At 38.0% G+C, this 15654-nt stretch overlaps 1 protein-coding gene across 5 annotated transcripts in view; it reads left to right on the top strand.

Moving 5' to 3' along the window:
* Positions 1 to 15654, top strand: part of gria3b (glutamate receptor, ionotropic, AMPA 3b) — a 108062-nt gene that overhangs the window by 37946 nt on the left and 54462 nt on the right. For all 5 annotated transcript variants that reach the window (XR_015712873.1, XM_087799795.1, XM_087799794.1 and 2 more), the window contains exon 4: positions 14749 to 14936. Coding sequence is in view for 4 of the 5 variants with exons in the window: in XM_087799795.1 (XP_087655921.1) it covers positions 14749 to 14936 (188 nt within the window). In the remaining variant the exon portion in view is untranslated. The remainder of the gene's footprint in view (positions 1 to 14748; positions 14937 to 15654) is intronic.

Genomic DNA, 15654 nt, shown 5'->3' with positions numbered 1-15654 from the left:
AAAAAGGAGCAGTAGAATCTCTCCTTCCTGCAGTGCGGTTGAGTTAATGTATATCAATAACTAACATAAATAAATCAAAAAAGTTTGGGCTTTTTCCGTCATTGCTGGTGAACTGGCTCTTGCTGACCACACAAAATGACTTGACAGGCTGGATTTGGCCACCTGCCTTGGGTTTGACACTTGTGATATAGGGCCTGAAAGAAAAAAAAAAAAAAGGGGTCCCAGGGACAAAAAGAAGGAGCTAAAATGAATTATCGCTCATGGGTGGCCATGGTCTGCTGGAAAGAGAGCCGTCCATCACAAACCCTTCATTTGAGAAGCAGTTTTAGGTAAAGAAAGAACTTAAGTTTCTATCTGGGGATTCTGAATTGGTGTCAGTGATGAGTTGTTGATGGGAAATGCCAAAAAAAAAAAAGAATAAGAATGTGTTCCCACTTTGTAATTTGACATAGGTTAAACTATTATTGGTGGAGATTCAAGAGTGTTTTAGTCATTAAACAGCTTTAAAAAATCACTATAAAGTAGTATTTTATTTCTGTGGCTCACCTCCAAATACAGACTTCAGTGAAATATTATAATACATTTATTCGCGTGAATCTCAAGTCCCTGCGTACCATCCGCATATCAAAGACCACAGCTTGTATCTTTGGTTTTGTGGTTCCATTACTCCCACTATAATGACTACGCCCTGGCTGAAAAACACACACACATAAACATGGACACACTTGAGCGTCGGTGGGGTTGTCTCCTTCACGCGGGCTTCATAACAGCTAAATTATGCATGCATCAGTGAAATAAATCAGCTCGGTCACACTGACAAGAAAGGGCACATCGGAGCTGTAAAACGCACAAGAGAAAATTGTGTATATGAGCAATTTAGCGTCAGATAAAAACAGCGTATAACAGATATTCTTCTATATTATTACCACACTTGGAGTGTTATCAGAGTGACACATTCACGCCGCAGTTTTTATTCTCTAACCTGACAAAGAAGTAAAAATCAAGCACCTTTAAAAAAGAAACAGAGATGCGAGAACCGTCATCTGTCACAATAGACGCACAATAAACCCAGACACTCTGTCACAGTATTATTATTTTTTTTAAACTGAGGATAGAATAAAGCCTTTTAGCCACCTACCCGATATTGGCTTCAGCAGGCATGAAATTACTGCTGCGAGCTTCTCTTCTGTCATTAAAATAAAATGTCTCGGCCTTTTGCTTAAAACATCCTGTCTCGATGTGAACGCTATCTTCTGCTGGTGATTCATATACTGGGCTGGAAACAATGTCACGAGTCCTGTTAACATCTGAGAGTATTGCTACTTTCCTGGTCTCGAAAAGCGCTATATAAATAAATATTACTTACTTACTTACTTACTTACTTAAGACATTCCCAGGTTGATGGGGATGTGATTTCTCCACCGGTTTTTAGCGTCGAGCGAAGTAAATTAAACAAGAAACAGAAAATACTGTCACCAATTGAAAGAGAATAAGAGCCAGTGGAATAAAATGATCAATGAATTATAGTTCTTGAGGATGAAATGAGAAATAAAGTTTATTCTATAGAAGTGAGAAATCTGACTTTGATAAGAACTTTATTCAGAATTATACACTGAGATGAAAGTGATACTTCAAAGTCTGAATTATGAAAATAAATAGAAATAAAGAAATAATTATGAGTTTAAAAGTGAGACTTTATAATTAAATACATTCAGAATCTTTTGATTATGTAATTAAAGTCTGACTTTGAAGTCTGAATTATGAAAAAAAAAAAAATGAATTCAGTTTCTCAGATGAAAGTAAGACTTTAAGTAAAAAAAATTGATTAGATAGTCTGTATTAATCCCTCTGGAGATCACCTTTAAGAAATTGGGTTCCAGTTCACAACAAATCATTGCTTCATAAAAACAAGAACAAGAACATAGTTAAAAGGATGACAAAGCGCAAATATAAAGAACATAGTTCAAAGGAAATAACAAACAAAAGGATACAAATATTAACATAGAATTATTTTTATAGGATTAAAGTGACGATTATGAGAATAAATTCAGAATGCTGATTCTTGAGTTTAAGTAGAAAAAATAAACTTAAATGTGAGAATACTGAGAATAAAGTCAGAATGCTGATTCTGAGGTTAAACTGAATATTTTAAATATGAATCCTAAGAGTAAGTTCAGAATTTTGAGGATGAATTGATAATTCTGAGGTTGTTCTTTCGTTTTATTTACTGGCCCTATATGCCTTCCAAATGGACCACAGCTAATATCAAAAAATGTGTTACCCCTTGTGTTATCTGGGTCAAAACAAATGTGTTTGCAGTATCCCTTGTGGGTCGGAAAACCCTTCCAATGGTTAAAAAGGTAAATGCAAATTTTCTTTAAATAGAAAACAGTCCACTTTGTTCGCCACCGGGTTCAACTATCCTTTCAAATCCATGGACACAAATGTTTGAACACCTGCTGAAAAATAGTTTGATAAAAAAAAAAAAAAAATCACAAACTAGACACACTAGACGCCTAAACCAGTGCACACATGCTTGTCCATTCATAACAGCTTATATGTCACAGTATGCAGCGCAAGAGAAAGGCTGAGGAACAAAGTCTGGCAGGAAGATATGTAGAGGCTTTGGAGAGTGTGGGAGGATTTTCTCGGTAGAAACGCTCTCCCTCTTCCTTCGTCCGCATGTATGCACCTCTGAAGATACAGGCGGCACGCCGGTTCTGTTTGATTTGACATGTGCTGTCTTTTTGATTAGGACACCACTTGGCAGTCAAACTGTTTTGGTAAAGAGCCTACTGTAAACAACACATCAAAGCTTCCCACTTTTGCCCGTTTTGGCTTCCTCTCCACCGTGACAGCTACTTTCCAAACTCCAGGGTTAATGTATTTAATGTGGGCTGCAAGAGACGGAGAAGAAAACACAGTGCGCTTGTATGTGCCGCTATTTTCCTTTTTTTTATTTATGATGGAATAGAAAGTTTATTCCAATATTAATACGTCTTGAAGTATCATTTAAACTGATAGCTCACCCAAAATAACTCCTTTTCTGCTCACCCTCATGTCAGAGTAATCTGTTTCTTTTTATAGTAGTTAGACATATAGTTAGACAAAAATGTATTTTAATTTTTATGTAGTCACCTGGAATTCTGATGTCGTCACCTTCATCTTTTGTCCAAAAATACATAAAACCTTGAAAACAAACATATACATTCACCAAATATGAAGCCTTGACATAAGGAATTTTTCCAAAATGGATGAAGATAAAGACGAAGACAACTGAGCTCCAGTGGCTACATTAAAATGAATAGACATTTTTGTCTTTAACTGTAAAATGAAAAATATTACACTGAAAATAATCCCAACCCTTAGTCGACACGAGGGCAAGTAGAAAATAAGTGGATTTTGCCACCAATATTTGGATTGACTTTTTGCAGAGTGAGAAATAATTGTGTTACCCATGAATGTTCTTTGAAAATGTCCAGGAAATTTGTTTTAAAATGATACCCCATTTCAAATTAAAATAGTTTCACTCGCCTGATATGAAATATAGAGTAAAAAAAAGAGGCAGAGATACAAGGATTCACAAGAGACACCCAAGTATTTATCAACGAGGGAAAAATGACCAGTCATGACCGTGAGAATGAGCTTTAAATCGACTCCTCAGGCATTCATGTCCCACAGAGTGGAATTAAATTGTTCTGTATTTTGCTAAAGTCATAAATGATCTATGAACTCCTCCCGCCTCCTTACGAGTTATCTTGTCGGTACAGTGGTGGACCGTTATTTTGTCAAAAAATAAATGCATCTTTCATTTAGTTCAAGCTTTATGTTCATTTTGTTTGCAGTTTTAAACATCCTATCCCCCGTGTTCCCACTCCTACCCGCCTGGTTCATCTTTTGTATCTGAGGTATTGATCGAGGGTGTGCACAAAGTAAACTATCAATTAGCTTCGGCTTCTTTATGAGCTGCTACAGTCGCGTGGTGTCCCGTGGGAACGAATCAATGGTCATAAATGGATATTTAAAACTCCATCCAGTGTGTTGCTGGACTAACTATTGTGCGGACGATTGGTAATTCAAGGTTTATGGGCCTATTATCACTTGTTCACTAGAATGAGGCTGCGGCACGTAATGTACTGTTCAAGGCTCTGTAAGCATTTATTTCACAGATAGGAGATTCATTTTGGTTGATGCTCGTTGGATAAGATCTGACATTTTGGATTATGCATCCAATCTATAGGATGATGTAGCGTCACAAGAGGCATGGCTGTCTCCGGGTTTTCCTGGGTGACCTGAACCAACGCATGTGGTTTTCCTTCATTTGCCTAGTTAGCTCCGATCAGACGTGAGATAAGAGATTAGATTCCAAGGGGTTCGGTCGCGGGACTGCGATCGCGGGCCTCGGCAAACACTCCGCACCGAACCCTAATGAGAAACAAGCATCCAAAAGACGCTGCGCAACGAGATTAGATGCAACTCAATTCAATTACCGCCGAGTTGCCATGGGTGACGCTTCAGAACTCATCCCGTTAAGATCCAGTTCAGAGACGACAAAGAGGACAGCAGCTCTGCCTGCCGTGCCAAAACATGTCACTGGCAACTGCTCTTATTCATGAGCAAACATCTCATCATTACGCTCAGATGGGACTTTTTTAAGGGCTCAAACCTTTGGCTTAAATTTGAATTTTGATTATATATTTCTCTTTTTATTATAGTGTGAAGTGGAACAAGTGAGTTATGGCTGAATCACTCACTGTTATATTAAAAGGTTCAATATAAACTCAATGGACAATATGGAAGTATATTAGTGCCAACGAAATATTGAATGAACTTTTTTTTTTAAACATTAAATTATAATTATTATTTATTTTTATACATCTTTTTATTATTTTTTTGATTTACAAACACAAAACAATCCCTGCCCCCCCTCTTCTGGGTTACATGTATTATACCTAAATTATAGTTATATACAAACAGGTAGAAAAATGAAATCACTTTGATCTATATTCTTTTTTCTTTATCTTTAGACTTAGATTGTGTAATTGTGTTCTTTCTCTTTATTCATCTTGTTCTTGTTTTAATTTAATTATTTTTGATTTTTTATAAAAAAAAAATGCTGTATGTATTGGCTATTGGAAAAAAACAATTGAAGGGATCAATAAAGTTTTACCTTACCTTACCTTAAATAAGGCATTTAGAGATGACAAAAACATGTGTGGTTATACAAAAAAAAAGAAAAAAAGAAGTAAACATGACTAGGTTAAATAAAAGGAAACCAAAATAGTCATCCATCTGGTGTTGTTTCAAGCAACATTTCTTTGGCGCGCAGCATGAAAGGGCCTCACGTCGCCTCACATTTCTGGGGCGGTACCAGATAAAGTCGGTCTCAGTTTGTTAAAGTTTCAAGCGGTACAACACATTCCTGATCCAGTGCAACTGTGTAGGTGGTTCAGGAGATTTCCATTTTAAAGGTACAAGTCTTCTTGCTGCTTGAAAAGTTGCTTCAGTTGTAGAGGCAATGATGTTGTTCTTGGTGAATGAGAAATTGTAGTCGGTGTATCTCCAAATAAACTATTTTATTATAATTGAATTCAATCATTTAAATATTGAAAGGTTGAATTTGTTTTTATTGAATAGCCAAATTAAACATTTACAAAATGTATTACATTGTCTTTTCACAAATAACGTTAGATATTCTAATCCAAATAACTCAAAAGTGCATTTTCTAGACTGAATATTCAGTACGAAAACATTTGAAGTCTTTCAAATTCTATATAAATGTCGATACAAAAGTGCCACCAGACAAAACCAAACGAGTACCGAGCTACTTCATCATACTTTCCTGACAATGTGTCGACTTAGTTCCAACATAAGGAGTTTAAAAAATCTATGATCACATTTCAAAATTAATCTTTCTCTGATTTTAAAGGATTTTTCCAGCTAGTATACAAATAAAATAGAGCACTATCAACAAACCCACTGTGCTGACCTCCCTCAAATACCCTAGATGTGTGACATACGCTCCACCAGAGTCGCTAAACATCATCTGATGGGAAAGAGCAAGAGTAAATAGTTACAATCTGAGCCGAAATTGGACTTAAACGTAGAGCCTCATGTGTGAAAGCAGTCTAGACGACGACTCACTTCACCGTTTCCTCCAATTTATTTAATCCCTGGAGCGCTTTTCTATTCACATTGTCTTGGTCTTCAGTGTTAAGCAGCAAAGTTTAAATCTAGAGTGGATTAGACACTGAATCTAACGGCCCCTTACCATGAGATGACCTATTTTAGGGACCATGAATTGCGGGTTCCTTTTCCTGCAAATGAGAACACGGAAACTAGTCCAAAACTTTCTGGAGCTTTTAGCCAAGATTGTTAATGAAGTATAAGAGACCTGAGCTGTGTCTCAAATCACATACTTGCGTGCTTAAATTTAGTATTTTTATACTTTATACTTTATACTATTTTTATGCAATTATTAGTATGTGAAATGTAGTGCGTCATGTACACTAAATTGGCGTATAAAACTGAGTATGGATCGATGGACACTTTCTACCCTAAACGGCTGCCATCTTAGTGACGTTGACTTTGTAATATATGTACTTACAGGTATATTTTCAGCCAGAAGAAGGAGGATTAAGCATCTTCGGTGCTGATACCGGCATTAATATCTCGCAAATATGTCGTTTCTCATATTTATTGACCCAAACAAAAGGTGCTGCCAGCAGGTGGCAATAGTGTTCCTACAGCTGGTTGACATCATCGTTAAATAGTAGTAGAAGAAGAAGCTGTAGCGTCATTTCCGGTTAATGTGTAGCGACAGTGTTTGATTTGAGACATCTGGCAGTGCACTAAGAGAAGTATGCGATTTGAGACCCAGCACTGACGTGTAAATCGACACTGTTATTGTCCAAAAAAACATAGTCAAAGTGTTTGCTGGCAATATGAAAAGTAAGCATGTTTTCTTAACCGCACAACTTTAAAAATGACAATAATGAAGGAAACCCTCTCAAATTTGACACGCTTAAGTTCCAGTACAACTTGCCGTGAACTTGTAAGATTCATATCGGTGAGAGATTAGACGCAGCACTGTGCCACTTATTACCTGATAAGAACTGTGCATGACAGAGTAATTAATTGTGAGCCGACTTTAATCTGCTTTAATGTTCTCCAGTAATTGGGAGATAATTGTGAAATAATATGAGAAAAGGTGACTGAGACTATCTCGCGCACGCAGACGCACACATTGTGCGGCCTTTTTGTAAGATGAGAGTGCGAGATGAGAGCGAGCGTTTCCTCTGCTGCTACTGCTGCAGTCAGGATTTATAGGAGGCAATAAGATTTTCCTGTTGTTGTCTTCTAGACCTTATTTGTCGAGCATATTACATTTGAGGTTAGAACGCCGCTAATGGGATTCTTGTGACGAGGCCGGAGATAGCGTTTGTCACGGCTTTAGGAATGAATATAAAAAATCTATATGAAGGTTTCAGACGGTGTTTAGTGGGTTCATGGTTCTGTTTGAACAGCGAGTTTTTTAAATCAAAGCTAAGCAAACAGGGTCAAAGACAAAGAGCAGTTAAAGTGACGGTTCACCCAAAATGCAAATTCCTCTCATGTTCTACTAATAAGGGTCGACTAAGGGTTGGGATTATTTTCATAGTAATCTGTCATTTACAGAGTTATAGGCAAAAAAGTATTTCATTTTAATGTAGTGACCGACGCTCACTTGTCTTCATCTTCCTCCGAAAAGACACTTAAAACATCTAAATACCTCCATACTGCTCGTCTGCAACGTCCATCTTGTATAGAAGCCTCAGGATTAGATATTTTTCCAAAAAAGATTAAATAAGTCTATGTTTTAAGAATGTTTTGAGCGGAAGATCCCTGGCCATCAGTGTAAATCATGCACACTGACACTTGCAATGTGTTTCAATGAGGATACACTTGGAGGTGGAGCTCAAAAAACGGGAACTTTTGCTACAAACACATTAAAATATAGACTTAAAAGTCTTTCAGGACTATTTCTCATGTGGAGGCTTCAATCCAAGTTTGTATACATGTATTTTCGGATTAAGATGGGGACGAAAACAACGGAGCTCCAGTTGCTACATTAAAATGAACATACATTTTTGTCTATAACCCTAACAAACAATCCCAACTCTAAGTCGACATGAGGGTGAGTAGAAATTTAAATTTTAGTTGAAGAATCCCTTTAAGACAGGAAAACAGGGGATCAAACAGGATTATTGCTCAAGAGTCTTGCAGGTGCTGAAAAACCTTTTGTGTTGTGCAAGGGATTCTGGGATTTTCAGGCAAGAGAGCCCAGATCTGAGGAAACTAATACAATTTTCAAGTTTCTTTAAGTCATTGTTCTTTCAATACATTAAGGTCACATTTTCCAATAAATTACAATGTTATTCAATCACACAATACAAGAATGTATGATTAAAATACACAGACATATATATATATATATATATATACTGTATATATATATAATTGCTAAATACTGAAAAAGTCTTCTCGTTTGTCTGTGAAAAAGTTCCCAATTATTAGTGTCTTAAATTTCAACTTTTCAATGAGATAGCTTTTGATGTGACAGTTCAAATATGGCCCCCCATTTCATTCACTTCATCATTTGGCCCTCCTCGAAAAACAAAGTTGGACACCTTTGCTATAATGACGTCTCAAACTCAGTAAAGGAAGACCTAGCTAGTTCACACTGTATTGCTTTAACACTCATTTATATTTGATCCATATTCATACAATTTAATCTATGTACACATAAATCAACATTTAAGAAGCCGTGTTCAAAGGAGGACTAATGGTCTCATTGAAACGTTAAAAAGACTCACTTTTTTGCTGACTCGAGAATGAGCATCAAATAAGCAATCCATCTAGTGGAGCAGATTCCTTAATTTCCATACAAATTTAAAACTAGGCAGGCATGGAATCTTCTGTGAATCTCAAATGAATCCAATTGTTCCCACTCAGCATGGAGCTCGCTGGAGGCAGCAGAGACGACAGCGACACAAATCTGCAGTTTCAAAATAAAAGCTTTCTGTCGCTCTAATCTGATTGACGTGGTATCTTTTTTTTTTTCTTGTTTTCTCATTACTTGCAAGAGTGAACGTTCCTCTTGCTTTTCTGATCTCGCAAATGGAAATGAATGTTGCAGCCTAGTTAGTAAAATATATTAACTGAGATGGCATCACATCAAGCTAATGCAACTCTTGATCTGTTGCGTGGGTTTCCTCCCGGCACTCCGGTTTCCTCCCACAGTCCAAAAACATACAAAGCTCTATTGGGAACTCGCCCAATAACTCCTATAAAGAAATAAGCATCAGAAAATTAATGAAAAAGTTAAACAGGAACAAAACAGATGTTGCCAGGTTAGGAATCTGACTTAAAGCGGTGAACTAGAAGTAATTGGTTCCTATTCACAAAAATTTTACTTGTACAAGGAGAGTAAAATACAGAATCTTCTTCATGGAATGTCGGGTTTCACTCTGAATGAAGAAATGTTTCGGTTGCATCTTTATACTCCATCATATAAAGAAATAAGCATCAGAAAATGAATAACTAGTTAAAGAGGAACAAAACAGATGTTGCCAGTATAGGAATCTGACTTAAAGTGGTGAACTAGAAGTAATTTGTTCCTATTCACAATCATTTTACTTGTACAAGGAGAGTAAAATACAGAATCTTGTCAGAATTCATTCTGAAGGAAGAAATGTTACGGTTGCATCGTTATACTCTATCATATGTTTTTGATTATCCGAGAGACAAGAACAAAGTAAAAAAAACTGAAAAACACAGACTAAAATAAGAGTTGGTTTTAAATGAATGAACAAAGGTTTGATGATTTTTCCTAATGGCTAATCTGAGTAAACAAGGTATGTGTCCTTTTAAGATGTTCCCATACATGCCATTACAAACTCAAACATTTCTTTAAAACACTGACTGACTATTAACATGTTAATACCTGTGGTTTAGAAAAAATGTAATCATTTAATTATGGGTCTCTGGGTCAAGGTGACCCGATTGTTAAGATACTTTAATCTAAATTAATCTTTTATTCATCAGATCTCTTGCTACCATTCGGGTTCATAAAGCAACTCGTTCACTTGACCCATCTCGGGTGAAGCACCATCACCATCTGTTACTTCTCGACGTCCTTGGAGAAACTCCTGAAGATGCGGCGTCTCGTAAAAAAAGGTTTTATTATTTAAACCTCAGCTGGATTAGATGCGGAGATAAAAGGTTGTACTCGGAGTCGCTGCCAAACGACTGAGCTCGTCATAAAATCCCGCTAGGATAACAGATATTTTGAAGGAAAAGAAGTTTAAAATCTTGAAAGATGATTTTTCCTTATAGTTTAAATCATATTAAAAGGTGTCTATGTTGTGTCTCTTGGGTAAAAATTGGGAATCTCAGGCCACTTTTCACTAGACTGCTGACTCGGCAACCTGACTGAAAAAAAGGCGATGAAAAACTGCATGTTAAGGACTTGGTATTGGTTAATTGAACCTGAGCAACATTGCACAAAAACACCCAAGACAAATGGTCTTGGCTGACCTGCTTCATCTTCATAACGTAATTTAATGTGTGGCACTTTCATCACCGGGAAAAAAGCTGCCACGCCACCCAGCCCGGGTTCTGCAGCTGCCGGGGGTTTTCTGAGCAGATGCCGGAGGAAAAATTATTAATGAATTTGTGTTTTTCAATCCTTCACCGTGCAACTCTAGCTGCAGGTGAAGAAGATGAGAGGATGTACATGAGAGACTGCCGCTGCCGGTGCTGCCTGCCATCCTGCAAAATTGATGATATTCCAGAAAGAAACCCTTTAATTCCACTTTCACTTTCATTCCTGCCCATGAGGAGGAATGCAGGTTTTGTTATGGGAACATTTGATAATCGTCTTATTGTTTCACTGCTTAAATAAACGATCATTTATATTAAGAGAAGGGATCCATTACTCGATGTTTTCCAAACACACCGTGGGATTTTTTTGCCCAGTGACCCATAATCCACGCGCTCACAGTAAACCCTAAACAAGTCACAGCCTACAAAAGAGATACTCCTTTGGGATTTAACCTGGAAACCACTCGCCTGATGACCTTGAGGTCTGCGGGGACAGTGTCCCCTAGGAGACCAGAGCTTGACGGCACAATGTGCTGCACTCCAGAGAAGGTCACGGAGTGGACTCGGAATATTCCCAACATCAGATTGGAAGCAAAACACATGAATGCAAATTAAGTGTTTTCCTCTTTTTAATGTCTGTTGTTGCTGCTTCTTTGAATATAGGTGTTTATTTCTTCTAAACTGTTTGCTGCCAGTGTAGCTGCTCAAAGAGATAAGGTTGGACAGAGAAATGTTTCACAGTAAGACAAATACATTCCAAAGACTGATGTCCACTGTTCTTTTGTTTACTTCTCATGCTGCCCTTAATCTGCTGCTGCTTTCTTCCTAGTTTTTCTTCTCTTTTTTTTTGAGAATCCTACTGGAGTTCAGAAATAGAAAACCATCTTGTGTGTCCTTTTTTTCTGCTCTTGTGTTTCCTTCTAAGTGTATGTTTTTGTTTGTGTGCATATGTGCGTGTTTGTTTATGTGTGTGGTCATGTGTGTTTTCTTATATTCATATTGTGAGTGTGTGTTTGTTAGCTGTTCTTTTTTATTGTGCTTTCTAGTGTGTGTGCATGCAGTTTTGTGTGCGTTTGTAGTTTGTGTGTGTGTTTTGCGCTATCGTGTGTTTTCTTGTATGTGTCTGTTTGCAAGTGTGTGTCTATACTTTTGTTTTCCTTGCTCTTGTGTGTGCTAGTGTTTGCGTACGGTTTGAGTTTTCTTGTTTGTGTGCTTTTGCGTTTTTGTGTTTTTTGTTTGTATGTGTGTGTGAGTGTGTGTGTTAATGCGCTCATGTGTTTTCGTGCAGTATGTCTTTATGCAAGTGTGAGTTTGTATGAACTTGTTTTTATGTGGGTGTATATGCATGTGTGTGCGCTTGTGTTTTCTTGTATGTGTGTTGGTGTGCTTGTGTTTTCTTGTACGTGTGTTTGTGTGCTTGCGTTTTCTTGTATATGTGGTTGTGTGAGTGTGTGTATGCAAATGTGTGCGCTTGTGTTTTCCTGTTTGTGTCACTGTGTGAGTGTGTGTATGCATGTGTGTGTGCTTGTGTTTCTTGTATGTGTGATTGTGGGAGTGTGTGTATGCATGTGTTTGCTTGTGTTTTCTTCCATGTGTGATTGTGTAAGTGTGTGTATGCATGTGTATGTGCTTGTGTATGTGATGATGTGATTGTGTGAGTGTGTGTATGCATGTGTGTGTTTGCTTGTGTTTTCTTGTATATGTGATTGTGTGAGTGTGTGCAGAAGCTTGTGTTCACTTGTATGTGTGAGTGTGTGTATGCATGTGTGCGTGAGCTTGTGTTTTCTTGTATGTGTGATTGTGTCGGTGTGTGTATGCATGCGTGTGTTCTATCAAGGGCACATTTACTTTTAGTGAGGTGATTAAGATCGCAGCAGATTAAGTTGGACAACAATTACTTGAAATGAGAAAAGGAAAAGAAGAAAATGAAGAAAGTGATTAAATTAGACCTGAAAGCTATTTGGTGAATAGGGATTTGCTTTTCAGGGATGTTTGGAATGTAGTCGCACATCTCATAATCATACGCAATCATTTATTGTTCATCGTGTGGAAGTTGATCTACCCGAGGTCTACCCGACATGCTCATGACTCACATTCAGGGACTAGAACTTCAGACAATCCACAACATGGATGAATGATCTGTACCTCATGAGGCATGTGCTGGCTGGAAGATGTAGGAGGACTGGCGTGCTTTTGAAAGCAGTGTTGTGGCAGCGTGCGGGAGGCAGAGAGAAAAGGTGTTCGGGGCGACTGACAGTGAGTGGCAGCAAAACTAAACAAGACTGCTGTGGATTTTTTTTTCGTCTTTCTTCATTTCCCACAACAAGTCGTCCTCCACCTTAAGTCATCTTTGTCACTAGGTACACCTGTCCTCATCGTGTCCTCGTCTGCCAACATGGCCTCTTCACTAAACCATCAACCCTAACTTTGTCCCCAATTTAAAGAATGAATCATATCATTATAATGTGAGTTTGCTTCCAGCTTGAGGCAACCAACTGCTTTCCCTGTGTCGCGTGGGTTTATCCCAGGCACTCCGGTTTCCTCCCAAAGTGCACAAACATACAGACATTGATTGAGAACTCTTTAAATTGACCATATGTGTGAGTTTGTGTATGACTAGTGAACCTGCTCAGGGTGTCGTCCCCCATCAGTTAAATGGATTTGAATTAATTAATTAATTTTGACTTTATTGTGTTTGTTTGCGCTCCGTGCCAAACACTATATGCCCCTCATGCATTAAACGGCAACTACTTTGTTGATTTAAGTGTCTCTTAAATTGATCTTGGTACTCTATTGTATCATCAGTATGTGTCTGTTTGTACAAAACTGTCTTTTCATTGAAATATTTATATTTTAAAATGTGCTTAAGCCCCGCCCACTGAAAAACACTTTGATTTTCTGGAGCTAAAATATTGTTTACCATAAGCACGCCCACTCTGCTGCCATTGGTGAAGCATCGAGATTTGTCACACAGCATCGTCAATGGAACTTTCCACATCCAAGGGACTCGTTGTATAAACAAGGCAGGGCGTGATTACAGCTGGCTCAAGGAGGAGTGTAGCCCGTTATGTCATAATGTACTTCGCCAATGTAACCCCTAGTTCGCCAAGATTTCAGAAGGGGAGAACTTTATAACTTTGCTATGACAAGGGACAGCTAGAGAAAAACTTTTCAAAAACATTTGAAAAATGTCAGGAGAGTTGGGTTTTCACCTTAGTTTCTTCTTAAATACTCAACATTCTCCTCACATCCTTAAATTATATTTATTTAACCATAAACCCAAGTAAAACTGTAGTCGTGGGTTGTTGTTTTTTCATTTTTAAAGTGTGTTTTTTTTAACTCTTATTCTAACCTTTGCTTTTTTAGCTTTTATTATTTTTCCTGTCATGCTTCTAGTGATGAATAATAATGACAATGGTTTGGTAAAAAAAAAAAAAAGGACACCTCCAAATAATGTCCCTTAATAAGCCGTTTTCTTTTGAACTGAGACAATGAATTGATCTTCCCCTCTCTCGTCTAGAATAAGTCACGTCCGACTCATTTTAGCTCCGTGTGATGTTCCCCGAGTGTTTCCGGTTCCCTTATTAAAAGAAAACTTCACTTGTGAATTAACCAGCCAGTTCTTCCTCGTGAAGCATAATCTCTCCACCTCGGGCCGAGGATGAATATTTCATTTTTTTCTTCCTTTCTAACAGAGGCTCGGCCCGACCCTCCGAGGAGACGTATCCCACCTCACTGTCATAGTTATCACTTGGCTGTGCTAAATGCCATAATTTAATTGATGCCAAGTGCAATAACATCACCCACTGATCTTTTAATAACATGGAGATACAATTCCTTTCACTTCATTACAATATTGGCTTCTAAATATGCAAATGTAGCTGCACACACGCCGCATAAAATGACTCCAGACAATATTTAAGTGGACCTGCGACTTCCCAGCGCCATTTTATATTGTAATAGGACAACCTTTGACCTCCTGATTCAAGCAACAAAAAAAAAGTCCTCTTTAGAATAAATTACAGGCTATTCATGATTTTCTTCAACAAAGTGGTGTTTTGTTTCTTATCTGCAGGCGCTTTAAATCTCCCTTTTGTCCCGCAGGTTTCTCGATACTGCAGGCCATCATGGAGGCGGCGGTCGCCAACAACTGGCAGGTGACCGCTCGCTCCGTGAGCAGCACGACGGACGCGGCCGAGTTCAAACGGATCATCGAGGAGATGGACAGGAGGCAGGAGAAGCGCTTTGTGATCGACTGTGAGGTCGGCAGGATCAACACTATATTGGAGCAGGTGAGACTCACGCAAGTGCTGTACGGCGAAATTCAAACAATGAACCCGAGAGCCCGGCGTTTAAATGCGTCGACCACCGGGGCGTCGAACCACGGCTTCTGTTAACACACACAGCGGGCTTCCTGTTTGCCTGTACTAAATATTAAGTCTTAAATATGGAGAGCAGATTTAAGTGGGGACTTTAAGAGTGTTCTGGAAACACGAATTAAATCAGAATAAATTCAAGAATTACTAAAGCGTAATAGAGTCATAGAAACAATAAAGAAACACAATTATTAGCTGCTGTTTAATTCACATTTTTTGTTCTGAATCATGTCCCAGACTTTAATAAATGAAGACAGTGTCCTTGCTATATCACAGTTCACCTTCTATGGATGTCACCGTTATTGAACATCAGATAAACTTGAAGTTCAGCAAAAATTCTCTCATTTTCTACTCACTCTCGTGTCTACTGTGAGTAATCTTTCCTTTTTTAAAGTCAGTCTACTGTCTAAACTGGAAGCGTGATACTTACGGAGTACTTCCTTTTTGTGTAGCATGTTAGCCTTTAAGCTTTCACTAAAAAAAAGCTTAAAACACAGACCCAATACGTTTCTTTAGGTACAATCCCTGTTGTCGAAGCTTTAATGCAAGAGGGACGTTACAAACTAGCACTGCAGAAGTAATTGGATGTTTTTAAGTGTGTTTTTGCCTATAACTCAGATTACTCTGAAAAAAA

Source organism: Callionymus lyra, chromosome 9 (genome assembly GCF_982586985.1).
Source record: "Callionymus lyra chromosome 9, fCalLyr1.hap1.1, whole genome shotgun sequence".
Lineage (NCBI taxonomy): Eukaryota > Metazoa > Chordata > Actinopteri > Syngnathiformes > Callionymidae > Callionymus > Callionymus lyra.
Note: the sequence above shows the minus strand (reverse complement) of the source record. Positions and strands in the feature narration are given on the sequence as shown.